General features: G+C 44.5%; 2 protein-coding genes across 2 annotated transcripts; one reads left to right on the top strand and one right to left on the bottom strand.

Moving 5' to 3' along the window:
* Positions 1 to 405: 405 nt before the first annotated feature.
* HIF1AN (hypoxia inducible factor 1 subunit alpha inhibitor) lies at positions 406 to 10,250 on the bottom strand. Its single transcript, XM_061459327.1, has 8 exons — positions 10,028 to 10,250; positions 8,757 to 9,007; positions 7,426 to 7,574; positions 5,334 to 5,479; positions 4,750 to 4,856; positions 4,302 to 4,365; positions 3,953 to 4,063; positions 406 to 2,799 (listed from the first exon to the last, which is right to left on the bottom strand). The coding sequence occupies exons 1-8, from the start codon at positions 10,199 to 10,201 to the stop codon at positions 2,755 to 2,757; spliced, it is 1,047 nt and encodes a 348-aa protein (XP_061315311.1). The 5' UTR covers positions 10,202 to 10,250; the 3' UTR covers positions 406 to 2,754.
* A 1,961-nt stretch (positions 10,251 to 12,211) lies between these two features.
* On the top strand, positions 12,212 to 15,453 carry NDUFB8 (NADH:ubiquinone oxidoreductase subunit B8). The gene is made up of 5 exons (XM_061459326.1): positions 12,212 to 12,355; positions 12,512 to 12,638; positions 13,188 to 13,287; positions 14,392 to 14,547; positions 15,227 to 15,453. Exons 1-5 carry the CDS (start codon positions 12,256 to 12,258, stop codon positions 15,317 to 15,319), a joined length of 576 nt encoding a protein of 191 aa, XP_061315310.1. The 5' UTR covers positions 12,212 to 12,255; the 3' UTR covers positions 15,320 to 15,453.
* The last annotated feature ends 2,001 nt before the right edge of the window (positions 15,454 to 17,454 follow it).

Raw genomic sequence — 17,454 nt, 5'->3', positions numbered from 1 at the left:
TGAGAACAAGGTAACCCAATAGATAAGCAGCTGATAGAATACATTAGACAGGATTGTGTAGTTTGCTCCATCATTCTGTCAGTGACCAGAGCATGGTGACTCCATTAAGGTCAGCAGGGAGGGAAATGTGTTCCCTCCTCACACACACTTCTTGGTGACAGGGTTCAAGGATACCATCTTACTCCCAGCTTTCGTTTCAGGCTTAGAGAAGTAGTATGGGGAAAGTTGTGAAGACCTATGATAACTCAACTGGTATTGCTGTTTTGAAGGCATAGCTGGAGACCAGCAGCTTTCACCAGTGAAGAACATCAGTGGAGTTACTAGAAACTACTGAAAGGTAGCTTTATACATGCATCTCTCACATAGCTCTCATATACAGCCACTCACAAAATAAAAGCCACACAGTTTGTTGTTCAACATTGGTTGTATTTAAGAACTACACTTCAGAAGGTACCGTGTGTTTGTCACGCCCCACCCCCTGCACACATACCCCTAGCAGAGAACACACAGCTTCCGAATACCATGGCAAGGGGCATTGAAAGCACAAGGTGAAAAGGGAAGGGGCAGGGAGTCAGTCCATCAGTGCATTGTAAATGAGCTTTCACGAAATCAAGTGCAGCAAAACCTGCTCAGACACTTTAAGAGTTAGACCTTTGGCAAATAAAGAAAAAAAAAGCATCCTAAAGTACCATTCTCTCTCCACATGGGATATGAACTCCCACCCTGAGCTTCAAGAGCTGATGGTGTCTAACAAGTAGTACTGGTGACTACTGTGTGTTAACAGCACAGAGATGAGACTTCATTTGAGCATCTTTCAGCCAAGGGCATGTGCCCAGGATTCCTGGGAAGGCCTGGCTTTTGGCAAGAGTCAGCAGCTTAGCCTTTTTTCGCACCTGCCCAAAGGCTGAACACTGATAAGTATCCAGCTGAGTGACCTTCATCTGGGTCTAACCACAGCTCTGGAGAGTCTGCAACAAATAACATGGCAGTCATGACTGGGTGACATAGATACATTTCTTAAACAAGAACCCTGCACATGCCAATTACAATTCATCTGTTCTGACCTGCAAAGCAGCGAGAAAACTAGCCCTTGGGACCTCCTGTTTAAGAAGCCTTTCACCTTTGCGCAAGACAAGCTCACTGCAAGTGGTGCATGAGCTGTCCCACCAAAGGATGGAACATGAGGCCAAAGACACTTCTTGAGTGCCATGTTCTCAATGCTTTTATCAGAATAATGTCAGAACAAGCCTCAAAGAACAATAGGAAAAATGCTGGGAAGTCTCAACAGGATGACTTCCCCACTATTCCCTGGGATGAGATATATGGGCTATGAAACAGCTTCTTTCACCTCTGGTTCTTGGGACCCATTACAACCGCATCAAACATACAAGACCTTTGCACCACCCCCTAAACCAGGGACAGCAGTGCAGCACACCTCAGGGAATAAAAAGCCAGTCTCCATATGAGTCTAAGGCTTTTGTCTGCAAGAGGAGGAAGAAAGCAAAATCATTTTTGAGGGTCATTGCTAAGAATTCTTAAACAGAGGCTTGTCTGGTTCTCCGGTCACTTCCCAGCCTGCCATGTCAAGTCCCAGAACACAAAAAGGATCAAGATAAACTTAACCACATTTAAACAGAAAGCCCTGACCTCTTTCACATGACTGTACAAGGAAGGGAACCACACACTGGCATGGAATAACTGATGGACAGGAGCCACACATCATCACACAAACACGCGCATCTGTGCGCAGCCACACACACTTGAGTTCTTGCAGTTTCAGTAAAAAGGGCACTTTCCCATGTTACTCCAAGGAGCCAGCACCCCTGGTGAGGAGAGAAGAGAGGCTCTGTACCTGTCTGATGCTGCGTTTTGACGGTCTAGCTCGGCACCCCTGGGGAATTTAATTTGAAAATAGGGCTTAACCATTCAAGACTTGGAGAGTGCCTCAGCATTAATGCATCCCTCTTCATAATGTATATCCCCCTTCAACCACACTGCAGCTTCAGAAGAGTGGGAAAGAAGCCTTCACTTTCCAGAAAAAGCTGTTGGAAAGGAGGTTTATCTAGACTCCTACAACACAGATGTTATTTGGAGAGCATTGGATTTGGTGCTCACACGCTAGATGAATTCACTCTGATCTCTACCCTGTACTAAGTCCAAAGCATGGATATCCTAAGTTGAAGAAATCAAAGCATTTGTGCAGTTGATCATCACACACAGGCTATGTTTGTTTCCATTTTACAAAAAGGTGCCAAGAGTTGAGCATGGACAGGTCCTCTAACAACAGAGGACTTTTAAACCTGTAATACCCATATTACATTCACTGCAGGCACCAATCCACAAACCCAACCAGGAGGTCCAAACCCCCTGAGGCTGAGGAAACAAGATCACGCCTGGTTCCCCTCCAAGGTCTTCTTCAAATGCCTGAAAATCCTGAAGCAACACATCCAAATGCCAGAAATCATGCTCCTTGTTGTGGCAAACAGGGCAGAGGGAGAAAAAACAAGTTAGCGAGCATGAATCCAGCTTCCAGCAAGTGCAGACTCTTTCTTGGGAGGTTCGGTTAAATGAGAATGGAGGATGAATGGGGTACTAACAGTTTTGCAGTTCCAGTAGCCCCCTTTACTGTACTGGGGCAGGGATAGGTCAGGAAACCCATCAGTCTGTTAAGTGCTGCGTGCAATACTAGCGCTCAGTATCTTCCATTGCTTGTGAACAAAGCAGCTCCAACATCAGTCACCCGGCAGCCAGGCATTAGTCATATCGTCCCTTAATCATCATATTCAACAAGGGACCCACCTGTTCAAAGCAAAAACAAATCATTAGCTGGGACAGATATACTGCCACGGCAGCTGCAGAGCCTGCTCCCTCTGCAACCTTATGAGCTGAGCAGCCCAGGACAGAGGATATCAATGCACAAACTGAACCTAAGGTACACCAAATCAATTTTGAAATATCTTCTACATAAAACACTGGGGCACCCCTGAGCAAATCCACAAATACCCTACCAAAACTGCAGGGTTCTCTGCCGACACCCAACTTTTTCCACCAAAATACTGCATCACCAGTATTTGTTTGAAACTTTTCAACTTTCCACCCTAGATTTGCAATTTCTCAGCAGATGCTATTTAAAGGAGCCAGTAGACATCAGGGGTTGCTTTTTGCAGGGCAGAGAAGGAACATTCTTACTTACTGAATCCTCTCTGGTCCTTGGGGTCACTTGGAAGGAACGCTAGGACTGACGATTTTGCTAAGGTTTTGTTTTCAGTCAAGACCACTCCCATTTCTCAGTACTGTCTGATCACTGAGGGAAGTTCAGCATGCTATGGCAATAAAATAATCTCAGGGGAGAGGCACGATAAGTGCGCCAAAGAGGAGTTCCTGAACAGTGGTAAGGTTACAGACCGTAAAAACATTTCTATTCACATCCAGATTTTCCACTTTCAGATGAGCAGGACATCTTCAAAAGCATACTTATACAACTTCAATCTGTTTTTCTGAAATACCAGTTGGTTAAAATTGCAAAGAATTCAGAGATGACTGAAGCACATGGCTTAACAGAAGAGATTTATCTTAGTCAAAGAGACTTGGATTCAGCAGGTAAAACAGTTTTGATAAACACTGGGCATTGTTGCTGCACATAAGGCTAAGCAGGGTTTGGGAGCAACACCTTCCTGGCAGTACCCAAAGCCAAAGTACACCTTTCCCCACATACAAGAACAATTACACCATTGTAGAGGTCCTCTCCAGAATTATAATTTAAAGAGCTTGCCTTTTTGCAGCCAAAGGACCTTCTGAAGACAGCAGGAAGAACCATTCACAGCAACAGAGCAACCCTTTCTCCTACCCTCACTGTGACACCTGCAGAGCCAAATAGTTGGCATCTCGAGTTCTGCAATAAGCCATAATGATTTCAACAGCAGTGACTGTATGTTGGCTTTTTTTTTTGTACCTCTTGTGGATTTCCTAAGGCTTCTCCCAACATCTTCTCAATGTTCCTCATTATCGCCACTTTCTGATGAGCCTTTAACGGATACTCAATTCTCTTTGGGGTTGGGGCACCCTGAAATATCAAAAATAGCTCATTGCAGCTTCCTGAATTAGCAGATTACTCCACCTTCTCCCAGCCACCTAGTTCTTCACATAACACTCAAAAGGGAGAAAGTAGCTTTCAGCTTTAAAGCAAAGGATTCGGTGCAATTAAGTTCTCATACTGACAACACGTGCCAATACATCTCTACCTGAAAAAAATCCCCTGGGACAGAGCTATCCAGGCTGCGCAGGAAGGTGCTTGTACTCACCTTGTACCAGAAGTTCACAGTGATGGTAATCCCCCCATTCAGGAGAGACTCAATGTGGTGCCACCTGCATGGAAACCACACAGAAAGGAAAAGAAACTATTGCTATAACTTATAGTGAAATACCTTGGATGGATGAGTTCAGACAGCACTAGGCAAGCCTTGCCCTATCAAGACCTTGGAACTTCTGGAAAGCTCTCATTATTTAAATACAGATCCTTTTCTTGTACATGTTAGTGGAGTATTTGCACAGTAATGTGGTGTCAGGAAGAATTACCACTCCCATCTGACAGATAAGAAGCAGAAAGAAGATTGGCCCAAGATATCATAGAAAATATCATACTTACTGAAGAAGTCAAAACAAAATTGTCTAAGAGCCAACCCAACACTTTAAGCAGAAGGCATTTTAAATCTCTGTTTGCTGGTCACTGCATCCCACCAGCCTTCTTACCAGTACATAGGTATGTATAGCACATCCCCTGGACCCACCACCGTCTCATAGCCAACCACACTCCGGAAGTTCGGAAACTTCTCATAGTCAGGATTGTCAAAGTCCACCTAATAGAAGAAAACATTAAGAAACTCAGAAGAACTTACTGCAGTGACAGTCCTCATTACTGGCTCTCAGCATCAAACCATCCTTATCTTCCCTATATAGCTTTTACATTCCCATTCGTGTCTGAACTCCACTCCTCAAAGTACCACCAACTTAGACAGGGGTCCTGTAATTTGAGCAAATCTGTGTTTGACCAAGTGATTGCTAAAACAGAAGAAAGTAGTAACTGCAGTCCAGTTGGAATATCAGTAAGGAGATGTTTACAGCCCTAGCACTTGCAAGTCAGGACCAGACATATACTGAAATACCACTAGTTCTTCCAACTATCCTCAGTGTATTCACCAGTTAACAGATCTAAACACAGGTTTTGCAAAAGCTCAGCCAGTGGTGTGTGGATTTAATTTCAGTGTGGTTTCCTCCCATCCAGCATCTTCACAAATGCCCTTTTTTGGCATGGAGAACAGATCTGCTACTCTCACCTGGCTCTGTCTGTCGCAGGGATGGTGCACAGGATAAGGGTAGAGGCATTCAAACTGATCAGGAGGGAACAGGATACACCTCTTATAACCCTTAATCTGAGCAAAGAAGTTCTGCTGCTCATCATAGTGAGCTGGTGTCACATTCCCTATAGAGAAAAGATGATAAACAAGACACTCAATGTACAGGTATGAAAGATAGAAGCAAGTTATGTTCCTTGCTAAAGACAGCAAATACACTCCCACATATTCTGAAAACTAAACAAGGAAAATGACCACAGGAACATAACAAACTGATCACTGTATCAGTCAGCCTTCATTGAGCAGTTGCTACTCCACTTAATTTCCATTCTAAATCCATATTCAGCAACTTATGCTCTACCATATTAAGATTTCCAGCTTGTTACCATGAACAGCAGATGCTGAACATTGACTGGAAACTTTTTCATAAAACACTGTTTAGATGACAAGTTGTGGAACAGACTTTCAAAAATTACTAGTTTAGAGAAAAGGAGTCCAACAGCCTGATTTTAGAAAAAGTCACAGTAGTTTTGCAAGAAAACAAGTAAACAAATTTCTTTGTCACTGAGCTCCCAACAGCAGCACCTTCTCAGTATGATTAATGGTTCTGAAGCTTGGCTGTCAATACTAGATCTTGAATTTAATCAAACCTTTAAATACAGTGCTGCATTTTGTCCCCATCACATTTTGCAGGATGTCTGCTAATTCAGATATTATTCTTTGAGCTTGCTCTTCATATGTGCTTTCACTACAGAGAATTAAGATAACATTTAACCCATAACTTCCCTAAAGAGATCACACAATTGCATGCTCATGTAAAGACACCCCATTCTTTAGCACACACGAGTTCAAGATTCATTTGTTCTTATGCATAAGCTGTTGATAACAGGACTTTAGTGATCATGTTATAACCTTTAAGGAAGTGCTAGTGCAGCACTTTTATAGAATCATAGAATAGTTAGGGTTGGAAAGGACCTTAATATCATCTAGTTCCAACACCCCTGCCATGGGCAGACACACCATGTCTGTAAACCATGTCACCCAAGGCTCTGTCCAACCTGGCCTTGAACACAGCCAGGGATGGAGCATTCACAGCTTCCCTGGGCAACCCATTCCAGTGCCTCACCACCCTTAAAGAACTCCTTTCTTATATCCAATCTAAACTTCCCCTGTTTAAATTTTAACCCGTTACCCCTTGTCCTATCATTACAGTCCCTAATGAAGGGTCCCTCCCCAGCATCCTTATAAGCCCCCTTCAGATACTGGAAGGCTGCTGTGTTAACTTTTCTCTCAGCTAGTAAAAGAAGTGGCAAAGAAACTCCCATAAATTAAAAATGACTTGTTGCAAAGGGGAAAAAACATCTGCTGTGAGAACTGAACAGTCAAGAATGGCTAAGTAATTACAACTGGACAACTGTAACTGGATGTGACAGCCATGTGATTACAGGCCATCCCACTTCACAAAACTGTGTACACTCCTTACCCAGGTACTGCGATTACTTTCTACTGGAATGCTCTCCTTGTCAACAGTGTAGTGGTACCTCTGAATTCTAACACGCCTATAAATCAGTCTTCACATGGATTTAGAACTCCACTCTATTCAACCATTTTTAGGATTTATCCATCTTCAAGCTCCCCAGTGCCCTCTAACCTTCTTAGAAGAAACTCAGCTCTTAACTGAAAGAATTCCTTCCCACAGTGTACCAGCTCAAAGAAGAACAAATGCTTCACAGAACAATCGACACTTCCTCCTGTGTAGACATTCAACATGCTAAGAAGAAGCTCAGAATAAATTACCAAAAACACAGCTTTACCAGCATCACACAGAACTTTTCCATAAGCAGACAATTCATGCATTCACAGTACACGCCTAGGGAAGCACAGGCTATTTCTTTGGTTATTTCCACTCTGTAATCCAAGTTAAGTTGTGACAGCCCAAAGCTTTAAACCATCTGCTCTGAAGGAACGCTTCTAAACTAATGGAAATTCCATCTGAAAGACCTTCTGGAACTGAAATATAGAACTGCTGACCAAATCTTTGCCCTTTCTCCTCAGCGCAGAGGAAAATGCTTACCTTCCATGCCAATAAGAAGCAAGTTAGAAGTCAGTTGACCCCAACCACGTTTCCCTTGCTGCTTGTTAATCCAGTTCCAGTTGAAACCAAGGAAATCCACCACAATCTTCCTTCCAACTGTGTCATTGAGGGTTTGCTGCAGATATAGCCTGTATTTTCCCAGATAAGCAAAAATCAAGTTTTGTAATGAACATAAAGACCTATCTCTGCATCTCTTTAGACAGATCTCCAAGCAAAGGGACATAATTCTCAAGATTCTGTTCTATCACCACATACCATAAACAGCTCTGGAAGGAAAGAGCTTCAAAGAGTCCGCAAACTTTGCTGAAAGACTTTTTGGTACAGAAGGGAACAGAATTCAGTTCTGCTTGAACAATCACAAGGGGAAAAGGTCATTTTAGAGCAAGAGCAACTCGTTTGCAGTGCAAGAGCAGGATACTGTAAACAGACTGGCCACTCTCAAATATCAAACACACTCATGAATAACCCCCACATAAATACTACCACTTTAACTCATCTGTGATAACAGTTACTTCTTCTGCTACAAGTGTGTGAGACCAAAAAAGGGCTCAGGAAACTCAGCACATTTCAGTATTGAGTTACTTTAAAACCATGTTTATGTTTAGACATAGAGAATCAGCAGAATCAAACATCTGTATTAGCAATTGCACTATTACAGACTGTCTGCAATGCTGGCAGAGAAATGCATTTTTAAGCTCAAGGACTGCTTTTTCTCTTCAAAAAAGCACACCCAAAGGCAAGAAAGAAGAGAAAGTCACACATGAGAAGTGGACACAGGCATTGAGTTGCTTCCAATTAAGTATCACTAAGTCCTTTTAAAGGGCTGATAAAGTTAACTGAGGGTTTAAGTACAATTGTCAGTAGTTATATTCTGTGTAAATGTGAAGCTCCTCTCATTATCTTACAGCTCTGTTAGTAACGCAGGCTATCACCACCACCAAACACAGAGCACATATGCAACCTTTCTCATGTTTCTGAAAGAGGGTTGGCACCAGCTGCCTTGGTATTCTGTAAAACAGGCTGAGTGCTAGGGCCTGTATCTTTTATCAGATACCAAACTCTGTCAAAAACAAGTGAAGCTCAAGGCCTTCTCTATGCAAACCCTGCCTTGGACAAAAAGGAAAGAGAAGGGAAAAAAATAAAAATCTCTGAAGGTAATGTGAAGAGTTTGATTAATTAGTGGGATGACTTTTTTAATCAGGTAACAAGGCTGCTGTCAACTAGCAGCCCTGCAGGATCAACACTCACTAAAGAGAAACGTAACCCCTACTCAGGCTGCAGAAACAAAGAAACCTCCACACATCACTTACCTCTCAGCACTCCCTTTCTGTTGAATTTCTTTGAGTCTGTCCACAAACTCAGCAAACTTCATCTCTTCCCTGCTTGATTTGGGCTTGAAGTTCTTAAAATTGGCCATCTTCTTCTCATCGTAGTACAAGAACTTGTGTGTGCTGGCACTATACACTGAGAAGTCCCCATTGCCAATGTTTTCCTGGAGGTAGTCCAGGTCCCATTTCAGAGCAGGATAAACCAGATTCGTATCTGTCAGCACCACTGGCTCCTGGAGAGAAACAGGAAGTCTATTGATTCAAGTACCTCTTGAACTTGAGAACGTTCACATTCATTACTACAACCACACAAATGCTCTTTGAAAACAAAGAATTGGAAAAGGTGTTTACAGTAATTGGATACCTTGGTCTGGGAGTAAAATCAAGCAAAACATGACTGGAAGCTCTAAGGAAGTGGTGGCCTGCTCCCACAGAAAACTCCTGGTAGCAATGGGACAGATTCCACTACCTACTTAGTTAATCTCTAACACATGAGGTTAGACAAACACTAGCTGGGAACAGTTTCTGCTCCTGCCACGTAGCAAGGAGATGCAGTATATTCTGTTTATTTCCAGCCTCAGCTATGAAGGGATAAATACTGACAAAAAGGTATCCCTGAATCCAAAACCAGCACAAATTTCTTTTTTCACAGGGGATCACAGCCAACCCAAAACCCTGACATTACCCCATCTCTTCTACACAAAAAAAAAAAAAAAAACAAAACAGAAACAAACCAAACCCCACAACACTACAAAAGAAAGAGAAAGGACATCACCTATCTCCTCACCTATACACAGTTAACAACCTAATGCAGAAGGACAGCTGTTGTGTTTCCAAGGTGTGCATGCACAGCTTGCTTTCTTGCAGGCTTTCTTTAAAAACAAAATCATACACCAATGTTACCAGAATGAGACTGAGCTTATCCAGAACCAATGCAAGACCTGGTATTGCAAGGCAACCCTCACACCTGTGGCCACTCTCGCTTATAACATAACAAACATGTGTCCATACACAGTATTTCCACAGTTTCCATCCCGACAACTAAGCACTTAAAGCAAACGTTTCCTGTAAATTTCAGAACTCAACTCTGCAGCACCACGAAGAAACGTTCACTAAGAGAAACGTGCCAGAGGCGAGTACCTCCGGGACGGCATCCGGAGCCAGGAGGGCTGACGGGCAGGGCTAGCAGCCCCCACACCGCCAAGCACAAGCCACCGGCCCAAAGCCGGGCTGGGCACCGCTGCTCACCTCACCTCGTTCTCGATGAGCTCCTCGGCGCGGGGATCGCTGTGGCTGAGCCGCGGGATGGGCCGCGTCTCGAAGGAGTAACGACGGAACTGGGAGTCGCTCCAGCCAGGCCCTGCCGCTACCGCCGGGCCCTCCCGGCAGCCCGGGGTCGCCGCCGAGGAGGACGAGGCCGCAGCCATCGCAGCCTCCACCGGAGAACCCGGAACTAGAAAGCCGGAAACGGAAGTTGGCCGACAACGACAACTCCGGAAACGAGGGGAGAGGGCGGGAGGCTGTGGGGCACCATGGAGAGGGGAGGAGGGAGCGGCGGCGGCGACGTCGGCGAGCAGCGCCCCCGCGCGGGCGGAGATTGGTGTCCGTATCTGCTCCCCTCCGCCTGTTGGCCCGTCCCGGGGTTTTGGGGCATCTTTGGATCTGGGAGCGCACGCGGGAAAAACCCACTGCAGGAATCAGGCGGGATCGCTGTGCTCCTCGTGTCTCGTCGCTTTGCCGCCCTGCACGCCTTCAGCTGGCAGCCCGGGCCTCGCGACGGGCAGTAGTGCAGCTCCTTGAAGCTGCTCCACCACCACATCCCTAGGGAAAAAGGCAAGTGTTGTGTGACTACATCAGTTTAGTAAGATTTCATGAGCTGTGTGCTCAGCGTCAGAGCTATTGAATTTGTGTGAGTTTATTATGTGAGGCAAAGTCTACATTTTGCTTGTAAGCTGCAAGCACCCAGAACAATGATAGCTCTTTCCCAAGAATGAGTGCCATGTTGGCCATCAGGTCTTGAGAACATTTCGATCATTCAGTGATTTTCATTTTACGGTAGATGGATTTGGTATTCTGGCTGTGTAGAACTTTACTTTCATGAGAATAACATGATCTATTTTCCTCTGCCCTTCCAAAATGTATTAGTATGCTTAGTTTACATGAAAATGCATGCCCATCACTCTTTAAATCTACACGACTGCTCCTGTACAGATTAAGAAAAATCTTTACAACACATTTGCAAATATATTTGGGTGCTTAAGAAGCTTGAGCCACAGCTGTGAAAGCTTGAGCCAAGCTGTGAAAGACTCAGACATAAGCCATAAAGTAAATACCTAGAGGTGAAGAGCAAGTGCAAGGAGCAGATGACTACGATCCAAACCTGCAGCAAGCTCTTGAGCCCAGATTGACAGTGCATCTGGGAACCGAGTGTCCCCACTTCCAGCGCAACACTGCTGTCCCCAGCATGCCGCACGCTGCAGAGGTGGGACAGGCATGGAAATTGCCAGCAGCTTCTGCAATGGAGGGTTGGGCTCCAGTTATTAGGTAACTAACTGACATACTTCACTGCAAATTTGGTTGCAAGAGAGTTGGCTGAATTAAGATACCATCCCTAAAACAATGTGATGAGGCCTTTCTTTGGGATAAGTGGAAGAATCCTGTTCTAGCCTGTGACAATGCCCCCACCTCAGGCACACTGAATCTCAGATATATTCTTGTGATTCATTGCTCTCTTCATTCAATTAGTAGGTGTACAATTAATGTTGTTATTAGAAGGAACAGCTCTAATGACAAATTGTCACTCATAGTTTTTGAGCTGCAAAAGTTTATAATGTAGATCGTTATAGAGACATTACCCATTATGGCTGATGTGAATAACTGAAGGAAAATGAGTTCAACTACCACAGAGTTTACATAATGAAGTAAACTGCAAAAGCCTTTAATGCTCCTATCGATTTTATCTGCAATAATGTATTGCTTGTTTGAAGAATAGCATCACTAAATTAACGCACCATTTCAGCTGTTCGAATTTCCCTGGCTGCACAGGGATAAGACGATTACATTTGGGTATTAACTTTAATAATATTGATACTGATACAAAGCAGGCAATTTGCATAACGCCGCCAGCCACAGCATTGATCCGGCTGAGCATCGACCCAGCTCTCCGCAGGAGGCTGCCCCCCATCTGCAAGGTAATACCTGACATAAATTCCCATTATCCCGCTCCAGACGATGACAGAGCGAAATATCGCACTGATGCCCTTTCCGTCCATTAGCTGTTATGTCGATATTATAACAGCAGTGACTGATTAATTAATTAATACCCTGCACCGGAGGGAGGGTATGCTGTACACTGCCCTAGCCCGGCCTCCCGCTCTAGCCCCGCCCCTATAACCACGCCCACACCTGGATAGCCCCGCCCATCACCCGTGCTCCTATGTCCCTACCGGCCGCCGTCGGCCGCGCTTGCGCGGTTTCGGGCATGGCGGTGGCTGGGCTACGGAGTGTCCTCTGGCAGCGGGCAGCTGCCCGGCTGCAGTTGGCGCGGGCTGCCGTGGCGGAGCCCGCGGGGGTGCGGGCGGGTGAGTGAGCGGGGAAGAGGCAGCGGCACGCCTTGACAGGCGGCGGGGTGGGTGTCCTTGAGCCGGTGGCGCTGGTGAGGGCAGCGCGACCTCCCCGGCCCAGCCGCCGCTGCCGGCGGGGCCCGTGCCCATCCGGCCGTGTTGCTCTCCCGACAGCCTCGCAGATGACCAAGGACATGTTGCCCGGGCCGTATCCTCGCACGCCGGAGGAGCGGGCAGCTGCCGCGAAGAAGTACAACATGCGGGTGGAGGATTATGAGCCCTACCCTGACGACGGCTTCGGGTGAGCTGGGGTGGTCCGGTGACCAGCAGCATCTGTGGCTCTGTGCTTCTGGCTTCTGATGAGCGCCCGCAGGTGCTGTGAGCTTAGAGCTTGAAAGCACTTTTAATACAGGAACAGGTGGAATGAGTTGGAGATCCGCATGACTAAAATGCTGTATGAGAGGCTTTGTATGCTGATGTAATGCAGGGCTAACAGGGATGAATTGAAAGCTATCTCTAGAATAAAAATTTCAGGAAGTATTTAAATGTTAGGGAATGCTGTGGCATGGGCAAACCAGCTACAGTTCTGTTCTTCACTCTAGCTTGCATTTTCTTCCAGCTAGCATAGCCCAAAAGGACACACTGGGGGAATGCTCTTTGCTACAGTGACATCAGTAATGGTTGTGGTAGTTGCATGTATGCATCTAAAAATTCATATTCATGGAAGCTGTAAAATCAAAGCAATGCTCCCATTTTCATAAGCCTATCCTATAGTGTCTCCTATAAAATATGTCTAAATTAATACAGATTTCTTATATGTTTGAGATTTTTTTTTGTCTGTTTCTCACAGTTATGGTGATTATCCCAAACTCCCTGATAAGTCTCAGCATGAGAGAGACCCCTGGTACAAGTGGGACCAGCCAGACATGAGGCATAACTGGGGAGAGCCGGTAGGAATGCTAGTAGCACTTTTCAAGCTGCTAATCCATACTACTGTTATTAAATGCTAACATGCACATCTTTGTTAGTGCTTTCTGTTTAATTCTTTGTGTAATTGCATTGCCAAGTTCAGGTGTGTGTTCCCTACGCAAGCATGGACAATTGGTCATTTGGATGGAGGCTATAGCCCTCAGGGTAGATATTTTGAAGGCACTGAGGACTCTTAATGTCTTACTACGTATGAGGAGGGAGACTAAAAAAGTTTATCCGTAGGAAAACTCTCATCCATTTTCTGTGCCTGATCTGACTCGGTGTGAGAGTTTAGTTCAGAATCATTTAGCAAAGAAGCCATTGTTTAAGTAAAGTCCTTTTAGTACAATGGTAGTAGCTATTGCTGCTTTATTACCCCAGGGTTTGTTTGGTGGGGTTTTCTTCTGTCTTTTGTGGGCTAGAATACAAATAAGGTGGTTTTCTCTGAAGAAATTTTGCAAGATATCCTTTAGACTTTGAAAGTTAACATAGGCGCTCAATTTCTCTTAAGTTCTTCAAACTCCTTGTCAGGATTAACTTTTCAGTTAGTGCTGGATCTTTCTGTGAATGACTGCCATCTAAATGTGATTACTGAACTTTGTGATTGACTTGACCTCTTCATACTAACAGTAGAGACAGTAGCAGCAGGTACCCTACTTGTTTTGAGAAACCAGCCTCCAAGTGACAGTAGTTGCTTCTTTGTTTGAAATTACACTGCTACTTCTGTTTGGGTATGTTCTATAAATGAGGGTACCAGTTTATACCATGCCTTTTCAATGGTGTTGGGAAACAAATATAATACAGTGATTATGTATACAAATAAAAGCTGCTGCTACCCTGTAATTAAGCATATTACCTGGTGTAAGTATAGGATGGAATTTAAAGTCCCGAATTTTACTGTAACTGACAACTTGCTATGACTGTAGGTAAATCGCTTGCCTCCTCTGTGGCTTTAACTCCATTTTCAAGGTGGAGATGAAACAGCTTCTGGCAGTTTTGTGAATGCTGTAAAACACTTCTTCCCTTGATAAAAGCAGCTTTGAGCATGGTTGGTAAATGTCTGGTGGTTTTCTTCTGTTCTTTAGATGCACTGGGACTTTGACATGTATACTCGGAACCGTGTTGATACATCCCCCACTGTAGTACCCTGGCACATCATGCGCAGACACTTCTCTTTCTTTCTGGGTACCATGCTGGTCATGTTTGTTATTGGAGGGATGTATCCATCTTATATGCCTGTGGTGAGTGATGTCCTTGGGTAAAGGGAGGAAAAGTAGGTGTGTTTCTTGTCACTGCTGGTACCCAGAAGAGTAGTTTTGCTGAAGCAGAATGATTAGATGCAAAATGCTCCTGCTGGCAGGAGCTGGGCCAAGGGGTGTCCTGTGGCCTTGTCCAGCCTGAGTTGTTGTTTTGACCGGCTTGACTCAGCTCACAGGTTCTCTTTCATAGTTAGCAGTTCCTGTTCCCAGGGAACTAATTTTAAGCTATGCTTCTTACAGTACCCCTTCTTTGATCTAGGTATTCTCATTCACTATGCTCATCTGCTGGAGGGTGATGCTTTATTTCTTCTTTTGCCCTGTTTTTAGTTATATCTCATGAACTGTATCAGTTGGAATGTACTTCTGAAAAATACATCTGAATAATACACAAATAGCTTTTGCAAAATATTATCCTCATGCTGTGGGATGAACTGTTGGTTAAGTTTAAATGCAAGACCACTTTGATGTTTCTGTTAAAGGACATGGGTTTATACGAAGAACTCTGTCACTGAATTTACTTCCCTTATACTCTAATATTCCTACTGAAGCACTTAAGAAATAGAAATTTAAATTGGAAATAAAAAGCCTTGATTTGGGGGGGGGGGGGGGGTGATGGGATACCCCTTTGTTTGCTTTGTGAATTAATTTGCCTCTCTTATAGGGACCGAAGCAATATCCCTTCAATGACCTGTATCTGGAGAGAGGAGGAGACCCCAGTAAAGAGCCACCAGTGGTGACACACTATGAAATCTGAAAGTTGTTGGAGTGCTATGCTTTCCTCTGACACCAATGCTGGGGATGGCATCTTCTCTAGCATTCACTGTGTTAACACTTGTCCTTCAAGGTTTAACCACTAACTGCAGTGAAATAAACCGATGACATCTACTGTCCTAGTTGTCTTCTGTTGGTTTGAGAGAGCTGAACAGTGGCCAGTGAAATTAAATGACCTTTGCCATTTTTTCTAGATGGCATTGTATTGTTGGGAAAACTTCTGAGAGCAGTCCTAGAACTGCTGCTAGTTTATATACCTTGTGCACAAACATTCCTCAACTAAGCCGGTCTGTGAAGGAGATACTGCCTATTACCCAGTGGCTTACAGCAGGTGCTGCTTGATGTTGAACTCGAGTGTCATAATTTAATATGAAATGACAGGCAGAACCAGACCGGCAAGTGGTGGTGCTTGGATGTCTCGTACTGTGTGAGTAACTCTTCATCCTTACTGGCATTGATCTCTTCCTGGTTTAGATGCCTTCTCAAGTGAAGCTTTACACAACCAGTAGGGAGCACCAGTGAGGCACAGAGTCTTGCTGTGTATAGCTTGAAGCGTCCTGCCCAGCTGTGGGCAGCAGTGGTACGGAAAGGCTAATGAGCAAGTCCAGTTCTGGCTAGGCCTCTTCTGCTCTGCCTAGGCTTTGGTCCAAGAGCGCAGATGCTCAAGTTGCTCCTGTGTGGCCCGAGTTTGTCCACGACTGTTGGCATTGCATCTGACCCATGAAGTCTGTCTGTCTTGCTGCAAGCCACTGGTCTAGTGCCTCCTAATGCATTCATTGATAGTTTGCTTGGGAAGGTTATATATGCAAATTGATTAAGGTCCTAGATGTATTCAGCTCCATTCTTCCTTTACCATAAGTTTTTCCTCTTGCTACTGGAGGAGGCAGTACTGATTTACAGTGAAAGTTTTCTCAACTCCCCTGTACTGTTTTAGGCCCTGCTGTTTGGCTGCAGGAGTGAGTAATCACAGAAGGCTAAGGGCTTGGACTGTTCTGGGTGCCTCCTGTCAACTACGTGCTGTGCTCTCCTCTTAGCACCCTGTCATGACTTGCAGTTCCTTGCTTTAAGAGAAGCAGGTATTTGGGGACAGTGATCCATGATGTTTTGATCTATAAAGGTTTTTAATCCCAGATTGTAAAGGTCAGTTAGCTTGATCTGTGTGAAGGGGTTTCTGTAAGCATGTAAGTTCAAGGGGGTTGCATGATAGAATGCTAGGACATACAAATATTTATGCGTAATGAAAACTAACTTTTTTGAAGGTGCTGAACAATCATGATTCATCCTGGTGTCTGTAAACTGTCACCTTCTCTTCTAGTTACAGAAATGCTTAATTCTGAATTATGGACAATGTCATTTAACCCCAGAAGGGTTTTTAAAGTATTTTTTTGAGCTGTGGGGACCTTGAAACTGAATTATTTGAAAACAAAGTATTTACGCAGGAGAAAAACATCTTTTAGGGGTACTCTAGTAAGAATTACCATTCCATAGCAGTTACGTGACAGCAGTATATACAATGTGAGAGTTGTAGAGTCTTCTAGTAAAATGGAAATTATAAGAGCAGTAATGGGATGGGAGCTTTATCTTGCTGTATGCTAAATGATAATGCAGAAGTGGCACAGAGGCAGGTTGAGGCCCATCTGCCTTATTTCATAGCATACCACATGGCTGCCCTGCCCCAGCACTGTGTGGCCTCTTTCGGAGTTTCACACCCAGCCTGTATCTAGCCAGTAACTTAATGATGTGTTTTCTTGTTTTTATGGGTAAGGCATGTGGGTAGGGCAGAGTATGGCCAGAAATCCTTAAAAATGGGGTTTATGGTGTGGGCAAATGCTCTCAAAACAGGAGAGTGGTGGAGGTCTGGATCCTTCTGGCTTTTATGTTTTATTTTTCTCCCTGGCAACTAGAATGCTTTTAAGAAACCCAATTTCTAAGCCTTTTTTCTAAACCTTTCCCTTCTGCATTCCTTCTTGGGAAGGCTCGAATCTGTATTGAGGCGACATTCTGAGAGGTTGACTTCAGAGGCAGCAGACACGTGCTCCAGTTATGGTGTTCCTTGGCCTACAGCGTGAATCATTTCGGACTCGTGGATGGAGCATACTTTAAGTATCGTTACAAAGG

The sequence above is a fragment of the Pezoporus flaviventris genome, unplaced genomic scaffold (assembly GCF_033815535.1).
Source record: "Pezoporus flaviventris isolate CSIRO_AGI_PZ_B2104156 unplaced genomic scaffold, CSIRO_AGI_Pfla_v1 ptg000029l, whole genome shotgun sequence".
Taxonomy (NCBI): Eukaryota; Metazoa; Chordata; class Aves; order Psittaciformes; family Psittacidae; genus Pezoporus; species Pezoporus flaviventris.
The sequence above is the reverse complement of the archived record's forward strand: the minus strand, read 5'-3'. Positions and strand labels throughout refer to the sequence as shown.